We start from the raw sequence: 10325 nt of genomic DNA on the forward strand, positions 1-10325 counted from the left end.
AGGAGTGGCTCAAGAAGAAGCACATTAAGGTCCTGGAGTGGCCTAGCCGTCTCCAGATCTTAATACCCATAGAAAATATGTGGAGGGAGCTGAAGGTTCGAGTTACAAAACGTCATCCTGGAAACCTTAATGACTTGGAGAAGATCTGCAAGAGGACAAAAAATCCCCCCTGAGAGGCCAACTCCAAGAAACGTCTTACCTCTGTGATCGCCAACAAGAGTTTCTCCACCAACTACGAAGTCATGTTTGTGAAGGGTTCAAATACTTATTTCACTCATTAAAATGCAAATCGGTGTAAATCGGTGTAGAACTTTTTTTGAAATGCGATGTTTCTGGATATTTGTTATTCTGTCTCTTGCTCTAAAAAAAAAAAACGACCATTTAAAATTATAGACTGATCATTTCTTTGTCAGTGGGGCAATCGTACAAAATCAGCAGCCGATCAATACTTTTTTCCTTCGCTGTAAATAACGGTGTTGGGAGGTGTTTTGGAGGGGGAGGTATCCTTTGAAGATGTCTCCTACACATAATTGGGTTGGATTGGATTGGTCGGGTGAGGGGCATCTGATGCCCCTGATTGTTCTTCTTTTTTTTTTTTTTTTTTTTTTTTTTTTTTTGCAGACGGGTCGGGCATCGCGTGTGCTGTACACATAGTATTGTACGGCGTGTTTCCACCATTGTAAACAAACCTCCAGAAGATTAAAACTTTAAACCGGGACTACATAACACGTGCTACCAAAAATAACCCCCCTCCCCCCTCCCCGTACGCAGAGAGCTTTTAGCCGTGTGCTATTTTTTCCCCAGGCCTGGAGCTTTTTAAAGAACTGAAAAAAATAGTTCAGCAGTGAAAAGACGTCCGGCATTTCCTGTGTTCCCGGCTGAGCAGAGAGGTACTGGAAGGGAGGCGAGGAGAGCGACCCACAGCGCAGGAAAAGCCTCCGAATCCCACCCGCCTTCACCTCTGATCTGTGTTTTTTTTTGTTTTGTTTTGTTTTTTAATATACATCTTCCTTTTTTTATAATTTTTTAGTTTGCAAAGCTTTGTATTTGCACCGACAGATGTGTGCGTGCACAGCCCATGAGCAGAGAAAATGGCCTCTGGAGTTAGTGCCTCGAAAAAGTATTCATACCCCCTTGAAATTTCGACATTTTGTCATGTTACAACCAAAAACGTAAATGTATTTTATTGGGATTTTATGTGATAGACCAACACAAAGTGGCACATAATTGTGAAGTGGAAGGAAAATGATACAAATAATCATGTGAAAAGTGTGGGGGGACATTTGTATTCAGCCCCCTTTACTCTGATACCCCTAAAAAAAAAAAAAAACTAGTGGAGCCAATTGCCTTCAGAAGTCTCCTAATTAGTAAATAGAGTCCACCTGTGTGTCATGTAATCTCAGTATAAATACAGCTGTTCTGTGAAGCCCTCAGAGATTTGTTGGAGAACCTTAGTGAACAAACAGCATCATGAAGGCCAAGGAACACACCTGACAGGTCAGGGATAAAGTTGTGGAGAAGTATAAAGCAGGGTTAGGTTATAAAAAAATCTCCCAAGCTTTGAAGATCTCACGGAGCTCTGTTCAATCCATCATCGGAAAATGGAAAGAGTATGGCACAACTGCAAACCTACCAAGACATGGCCGTCCACCTAAACTGACCGGCCGGGCAAGGAGAGCATTCATCAGAGAAGAGGCTTTTAGTTCCTACTGTTTCATCAGACTGACCAACTGACCTATACTCTTGAGACAGGTCTCGCTCGCTTGCCCCCACACTCCTCCCCAGTTTTGGGAAATATCCACTTGGTGTGACTCCTTGTAAGACACGCATGGACGATTAACCCCCCCTTTTCCCCTGCTGACGTGGTGGACGGCCGGGGACTCCTGTCGGGACCCGGTGGGGGAGACGTCGGAGAACTATAAGCTCAGGAGAAACTGCTCAAACACAATGTGATTGAGTCTAACAGTTTAAAGGTGGTACACTGCTGGAGTAGTATGGTGATATTAGAACACTCATCTTCCTTGGAACAACCGTGAGGACCGCACCAAGCAGAGGATTGGGAGCAGCTGTTGGAGTGAACAACACTCGCCCTAAAGCACCCACTTTTGTCGCTCGGTACCCCTGCAGGGATGATTAATTCTGGTGAGTGGGGCAGCACTGGGGGGTGAGCACTTCAAGTCACTTTATGAAAAATCGCACAGAAGTCACTGCGGTGTACCCTCCAGGGTGAAATAAACAGCATTTAAGCCGAACTTTGCTCTCCCCACCTGGTTTACAATATTCTCCTCTGCATGGAATATATATAAACTTTTCATGTAATTAACCATATTGCTTGGCATTATAGATAGGAAAATTGATAGATAGGAAATTGGAATTAATTGTATATTTATTTATATATTTTTTTAATTTTACTTATGCACAGGCAGGGTTTCCACTGAATTTTTAGTCTATCATAAATCAGGACACTTCACGTCTTTCAAGTGCCACACTGTCCCAATATTTTTGAACATTTGAGTCAAACAATACGGTTTTTATTTTATATATATATATATATATATATATATATATATATATATATATATATATATATATATATATATATATATATATATATATATATATATATATATATATATATATATATATATATATATATATATATATAGAGAGAGAGAGAGAGAGATGATAGGATAACACCGATATTACACTGGTAATAAATTTCACATTTTCTCCCCTATTATCTAATAAAAAATTCTTTTGGGGGCCATCTTGTCCCAATACTTTTGAACATTGGAGCTAAATTCCACATTTTGCACTGCTTTTTTGCACAGCTCACTATAATTAACTTTCTTCACGTATTTATTAGAATCCATATTGGTTAACACCTCCACCCCGCCGAAGGGATGCACTTTATTTATTTAGTAGTTTTTTAAGCAATGGTATTTTTTGAAAAATTTTGGCCACCTTTAAATATATGATCCATCCCGTTTTAGACTGCATTATTTTTTAACAGTGGTGGAGCTTTTATGTATCATAGTCACCTGTATTTAGGTGTGAATCCTGTGACAATTTTGCCTGGCACGCAATAATACTATTAAGGGCAGCGCCGTTTCCACTCTCATCTGGTTTATTTATTCATCAGAGAAGAGCCAAGAGGTCCATGGTAACTCTGGAGGAGCTGCAGAGATCCACAGCTCAGGTGGGAGAATCTGTCCACAGGACAACTATTAGTCGTGTTCTCCACAAATCTGCCCTCTATGGAAGAGTGACAAGAAGAAAGACATTGGTGAAAGAAAGTCATAAGAAGTCCTGTTTGTAGTTTGTGAGAAGCCATGTGGAGGACACAGCAAACATGTGGAAGAAGGTGATCTGGTCAGATGAGACCAAAATTCAACTTTATGGCCTAAAAGTAAAACGCTATGTGTGGGGGAAACTAACACTGCACATCACCCTGAACACACCATCCCCACCGTGAAACATGGTGGTGGCAGCATCATGTGGTGGGGATGCTTTTCTTCAGCAGGGACAGGGAAGCTGGTCAGAGTTGATGGGAGGATGGATGGAGACAAATACAGGACAATCTTAGAAGAAAACCTGTTAGAGTCTCCAAAAGACTTGAGACTGTGGCGGAGGTTCACCTTCCAGCAGGACAACGACCCGAAACATCCAGCCAGAGCTACAATGGAATGGTTTAGATCAAAACATATTCATGTGTTAGAATGGCCCAGTCACAGTCCAGACCTAAATCACATTGAGAATCTGTGGCCAGACTCAAATTGCTGTTCAGAAGCTCTCCATCCAATCTGACAGAGCTTGAGATATTTTACAAAGAAGAATGGGCAGAAATGTCCTCTCTAGATGTGCAAAGCTGGTAGAGACATCCCCAAAAAGACTTGTAGAGAAAGGGGGTTCTACAAAGTACTGACTCCGGGGGGGGGGGCTGAATACAGTGGTGCCCGGCCCTCTTCATAGTGCTGGATGTCACTGCGGTCGTTAATGGTCTTTTCTTCAGTCATGCCCGGTCCCTTTCACAGCGTCCCCATGATGGTTGGTGGTGCAAAGTGGGAGTGTGTTTGTTGGTTGGCTTAATGAGGGGGTTTTTATGGTCAAATGATTAATGAAATGTTTTTTGTGAGTCGGGTTTAATAATGATTTCGGTTTTCTTATCAGAATTTGTGGTTCGCCAACCCGGGAGGAAGCAACAGCATGCCGAGCCGATCCCACAGCTCTGTACAGAGAACCCGATCACTGCCCGTCCACACCTCCCCACAGACCATGCTCATGTTTCAACAGCCAGGTAAGACCTCCGCTGATAACCTGTACAATGCTTCACATTCCAGCTGAAAGGAGAAATCGGGCTTGCAGTGGGAGCGGATGGACGGGGAGTGGGGAGGTCACTGTGGGCCAATTGGAAAGGGATATTTTAGCATGGCTGTAGCCAAAGTGGACATGTTTAGCAGAAAGAAGTGGTGGTAGTCCTCTCCCTCATTGCCCTATGCCAGTGATGGGGAACCTTGGCACCCCAGATGTTTTGAAACTACTTTTCCCATGATGCTCATCTACACTGCAGAGTGCATGAGCATCATGGGAAATGTAGTTCCAAAACATCTGGGGTGCCAAGGTTCGCCATCCCTGCCCTATGCAGTCATATAGAACTGAAGCTTTTATTACAGAACCAACGCGTTTTTGGGGCCAGAATGTGCCCCTTCATCAGGGCCTGGTATGTACTGGTCGAGGTTTATGTGGGCTTTGAACCAACTCCCGACAGATGCTGTTCTAGAGGATTTCTAGTTGTATTGAGATTAGGTGTGCGGATTCTGGGCTGGCGGCTTCACCATGTCAAAGGATATTCAGTATCTCTCCTAGCATTAAACCCAAAAATATGCACCATCTCCTAGTCCTAACCCCCAAGGCTATTCATCTTCTAACCACAAGTATATCCATCATCTCCTAACCCCAAGGATATCCGCCATCTCCTAGCCCTAACCCCAAGGATATCCGCCATCTCCTAGCCCTAACCCCCCAAGGATATCCGCCATCTCCTAGCCCTAACCCCCAAGGATATCCGCCATCTCCTAGCCCTAACCCCCAAGGATATCCACCATCTCCTAGCCCTAACCCCCAAGGATATCCACCATTTCCTAGCCCTAACCCCCCAAGGATATCCACCATCTCCTAGCCCTAACCCCCCAAGGATATCCACCATCTCCTAGCCCTAACCCCCCAAGGATATCCACCATCTCCTAGCCCTAACCCCCCAAGGATATCCACCATCTCCTAGCCCTAACCCCCCAAGGATATCCACCATCTCCTAGCCCTAACCCCCCAAGGATATCCACCATCTCCTAGCCCTAACCCCCCAAGGATATCCACCATCTCCTAGCCCTAACCCCCCAAGGATATCCACCATCTCCTAGCCCTAACCCCCCAAGGATATCCACCATCTCCTAGCCCTAACCCCCCAAGGATATCCACCATCTCCTAGCCCTAACCCCCCAAGGATATCCACCATCTTCTAGCCCTAACCCCCAAGGATATCCACCATCTCCTGGATTGCCACTATCTACTTGGTTTGTTAAAGAGAAACTTTAAGAGAAAAGCACCACACTGGAAATTGACTATCTAGACACAAATTGTATCCGATATAAGGTTTTATTATAGATCCAATGCATTTTGGGGGTGAAATGATGCCCCTCATCCTTCCCTTTCCTTGGGGCCTTTTGTATATTGAACTGAATGAGGTATATGGGCTCTTAGCACTTGGCTGGTTTAGAAGCACCATGTCTGTCAGTGGCTGGTTCAAAAACTGCATATAACTCAGTCCAGTATACACTGGACCCTGAAACATGTTGGCTCTGTGGTAAAATATTTTTCCTCATTTTGGAATAAAGTTGTGTCTGGACAGTCAACTTGTAGTGTGGCACATAAGTCTTCTACCTTCTCTGTAACAAAGGCGACAGGGGCTGTGGTTGGGGTTAGGAGGCGGCGGCTGTGGTTGGGGTTAGGAGGCGGCGGCTGTGGTTGGGGTTAGGAGGCGGCGGCTGTGGTTGGGGTTAGGAGGCGGCGGCTGTGGTTGGGGTTAGGAGGCGGCGGCTGTGGTTGGGGTTAGGAGGCGGCGGCTGTGGTTGGGGTTAGGAGGCGGCGGCGGCCGACGTTGGGGTTAGGAGGCGGCGGCCGTCGTTGGGGTTAGGAGGCAGCGGCCGTCGTTGGGGTTAGGAGGCGGCGGCCGTCGTTGGGGTTAGGAGGCGGCGGCCGTCGTTGGGGTTAGGAGGCGGCGGATGTCGTTGGGGTTATGAGGCGGCGGCCGTCGTTGGGGTTAGGAGGCGGCGGCCGTCGTTGGGGTTAGGAGGCGGCGGCCGTCGTTGGGGTTAGGAGGCGGCGGCCGTCGTTGGGGTTAGGAGGCGGCGGATGTCGTTGGGGTTAGGAGGCGGCGGCCGTCGTTGGGGTTAGGAGGCGGCGGCCGTCGTTGGGGTTAGGAGGCGGCGGCCGTCGTTGGGGTTAGGAGGCGGCGGCCGTCGTTGGGGTTAGGAGGCGGCGGCCGTCGTTGGGGTTAGGAGGCGGCGGCTGTCGTTAGGGAAGCTGCCGGCCCAGAATCCAGAAACCTCATCGAAATGCAATTACAACTCCTAAATGAAGATAATCCCAAGGCCCCAGTGCTATCTTTCAATATGTCTGCCTATAGCAAATGGGGGGCCCCAGCATTGCTCTATACACCAGTTGGCAATAACTTTATGACCACTGACAAGTGAAGTGAATAACACTGACATCTCATTACAATGGCATCTAAAAGTCAGTGGGATATATTAGGCAGCAAGTAAACATGTTGTCCCAGAAGTTAATGTGTTGAAAGCAGAAAAAATGGCAATCGTAGGATGTTGTGCATGGGGCTGTGTAGTTGCAAAGCAGACAGGGTGTCCATGCTGACCTTTGTCCACAGCCAAAAGCTTGTACAATGGGTACGTGAGTATGAGAACTAGAGCACAGAGCAATGGAAGAAGGTGGCCTGGTCTGAGGAATTACATATTTTCTTTTCCATCATGTGAATGGCCGGCTGTGGGTGTGTCACTTACCTGGGGAAGATGGCACCAGGATGCAGTATGGGAAGAAGACAAGCCGGCTGAGGCAGTGTGATGCTTTGGGCAATGTTCTGCTGGGAAACCTTGGCTCGTCCCATTCATGTGGATGATATTTGGCGTAGCGCCCTCCCCAACTAGGTGGTGACCCCCAGAGACAGGAAGGGCTGACATTCCTCCCCTGGGTGCAGGTTCCAGATTCCTACGCATGGTGGGTGTTGTGCAAGGTAAAAAGTTGGGCGCCAGTCACTTTTAAAAATGAACAAAAGAGTTTTATTTCTCAACGGGAATGGTGAGAGAGAGGGGTAGGGCACAGGACACCCTTGGGCAAATGCAATAGCGAATTGACAGACTCGGTAGACAAAAATAGAACTAGGCAGACGGCTATACAGAAAAAGGGGCTTTAAGCTGTATTCAGCAATCTGTTTCGTAGCAACTGCGGTCTACTATAGCAACCAGCTTAACTCAAGCTGCCCGCTGGATTCCTCAAGCTTAACGCACAGCTACCCACTGGATTCCTTGGATGAGTTCTCTCTTGAAGCTTTCCCAGCCACTTCAGTCCCCGTCTGATGGAGCGTGTCCTCTGGTACTCCTTCAAAACTCCATCCCTCTACACATGCCTCTGGGAACAAGAGTGGTTGACCCTCTGGCAACTTCTTCTCCCATGTCTCCCGGCAACAGGCCAGGCTCTTTCCAACAGAACCCCTGATACACGTGGTCTCAGGCCTACACCTCTAATGCTGCTCCACACACACCCACCCAGGCCGCTGCCCTGGTGGAAAAGAACCCCGATCATCTGACCACCTCCGATTAAAATACCCTCTTCCAGCAGCCTCAGTGGCCAAAGAAACTCCTATGGATTGGCTGAGAGAAGTATATACACTCATAACCTGAATCCACTGTAATTCATCATACTAATGCCAAAGGTAACAGTGCCATCTATTGACAAAAGGGAGAAACCACAGTTAAGCCCAAGCTTAGGAGAAACCCATTAGATCAAAGGCTACAAAATCAGCCAGGCTAGATACCACCTAGCACAACTAAATTTACTAGCAGCCCTGTTTAGGAGAAGGATGCTACACTGGTCACAATGTTTAGGTAGGTGGTATGTGTCAAGTCTACCCCTTCATGGAAACTGTATTCCCTGATGGCAGTGGCCTCTTTCAGAAGGATCAGGCGCCCTGCCACACTACAAAAATGGTTTGAGGAATACAAGTTTGAGATGTTGACTTGGCCTCCCAGATCTCATCCAATTGAGCATCGGTGGGATGTGCTGAAAAAAACAAGACCCACTCATGGAGCCCTACCTCCTAACTTACAGAACTTAAAGGATCTGCTACTGATGGCTTGGTTCCAGATACCACAGCGTACCTTCAGAGGTCTAGTGGAGTCCATGCCTAGACTGGTCAGGGCTGTTTTGGTGCCAAAGGGGGACCTACTCAATATTAGGTTTTCATAAAGTTATGGCTGATCAGTGTATGTATGTCTGCTTATAGGAAGTATGTCTCCAGTACTATTGATATATTTGTCCTGCATACTCATTCTGAGTCAGGAGGTATTGAAGCTGTTGGGTCAGAATGACTTACAAAGTTACATCTGGTTGAAAAAAGACACCAGTTCATCCAATTAAACTAACTGGACATCAGGTAGGGTAGGGAATGTAGATCACCCCTGGGTTTTTTTCTGTCATCTCATGTTCTGTTTGGGAGATTGACCGTCACTTCCTGTCCCACAATCGGTTTCTCGGTGTGCTTGGCCTCGGGTTGCACAGTTTTCCCAGGAATTTTTATTTATTTACATATTTTGCAAAGTTTCTTATCTTGCCAGTAAGAGCTCTTCCTGTTACAGGCTGGCAATGCCAAGCCATGTCGTCAGAATTAGCAGAAGTGTTGTCATCCTGTTGTGTGCGCTCTTTCAGTTGGCCATTGGGCTGTCTGAGATCTATCAAAGAAACAACCAAACCTTTAACCTGTGGCAAGTGCACGGCAGTATGATTTGCTTATTACTAAAGTAGAACCGCAACTTATGTTATGTCTTTTCTTTATTAGATTTTCAGGTACCAGCAACAGAGCCAGATATCAATAACCGGCTGGAATCGTTGTGTCTGAGTATGACGGAGCATGCCTTGGGTGGTAAGCATTTCAAACATAGCACAGCTAAAAATACCCAGGAGAGGACGAGCGTCTAGAGGAACGTCATTCATCCACAAAATGTCTGTTTTATGGCTGACGTAAATCACTGACAGCAAGGGGGGGGGGGAGAACTGCCAGAGGTTACTGACCCCCAATTGTATAGCAGAGAGTGGGGGAGACCCCCAATTGGATAGCAGAGAGTGGGGGAGACCCCCGATAACCTGTACAATTCCTCTCTCTCTCTCTCTCTCTCTCTCTCTCTCTCTCTCTCTCTCTCTCTCTCTCTCTCTCTCTCTCTCTCTCTCTCTCTCTCTCTCTCTCTCTCTCTCTCTCTCTCTCTCTCTCTCTCTTCCCCCCCCCCCCCCTTCCGCTGGTACATACCTGTTTTTGGTGTTATTTTTATTATGTATGCGCCTCAAACTTTTCTTAATTAAAAAAAAATGCTGCATTAACGCATGACCTGATATCTGGAGCTCAGCGTTGGTTGATTTTGTCGTGTTTAATGCTTACAGCTAGTATTTTGTGTTTCCTCTACAGATGGTGTAGACAAGACCTCTACAATCTAGGAGCAGAACATTATTTTGTGGCAGCGCTGGACGTAGCACACAGAACTGCTGGTCCGGTGTCTGGAATTGCTGACTTTCTCTCCTCCCCCAGATGTGCTAAACACAGTTTTGCCTTTTTGTTTTTGATTATTGTACCAAGAAGAGAAGAAAAATGGAAAACGCCTAAGCTGTGCTTGCAAAAAAATGTATATTGTTATTTTGTTATTTTATGGAGCGAAAAGTGAACTTTTTTCTTTTTTGACCGGTTTCCTGAATGAAAAGCTTTACGTTCGGAGCGGGAAACGCATGACTGGATGTGGACTGCCAGTGGGCACCGGCATGTCTGGCCCATTAACCGGGGATGAGACGTGACCAAATGATGGCATTAGGGGAGGTGAAAGGAGTTCTCCAGCAAGATGTTAGAATCTTGCAACTTGGGGAAGGAGGGTGGTTCTGGGGTGTTCAGCGCTTAAGATCAGAAAATTGCACAGGTGAGCCAAGGGCTGTGCTCGGTCCAGGACCCTTATCTGTTATCAGTCAAGCGTAAGAGGACCTCTTGTTAGAGCAGCTGTTGC

General features: G+C 46.5%; 1 protein-coding gene across 1 annotated transcript in view; it reads left to right on the top strand.

Moving 5' to 3' along the window:
• Positions 1-9980, top strand: part of SAMD4A (sterile alpha motif domain containing 4A) — a 97414-nt gene extending 87434 nt beyond the window's left edge. Inside the window, 3 exon segments of the mRNA XM_073610299.1 lie at positions 4171-4297; positions 9122-9205; positions 9743-9980. Coding sequence (XP_073466400.1) covers positions 4171-4297; positions 9122-9205; positions 9743-9771 — 240 coding nt within the window. The 3' untranslated portion in view covers positions 9772-9980.
• The last annotated feature ends 345 nt before the right edge of the window (positions 9981-10325 follow it).

This window comes from Aquarana catesbeiana, linkage group LG13, assembly GCF_042186555.1.
Source record: "Aquarana catesbeiana isolate 2022-GZ linkage group LG13, ASM4218655v1, whole genome shotgun sequence".
In the NCBI taxonomy this organism is placed as follows: domain Eukaryota; kingdom Metazoa; phylum Chordata; class Amphibia; order Anura; family Ranidae; genus Aquarana; species Aquarana catesbeiana.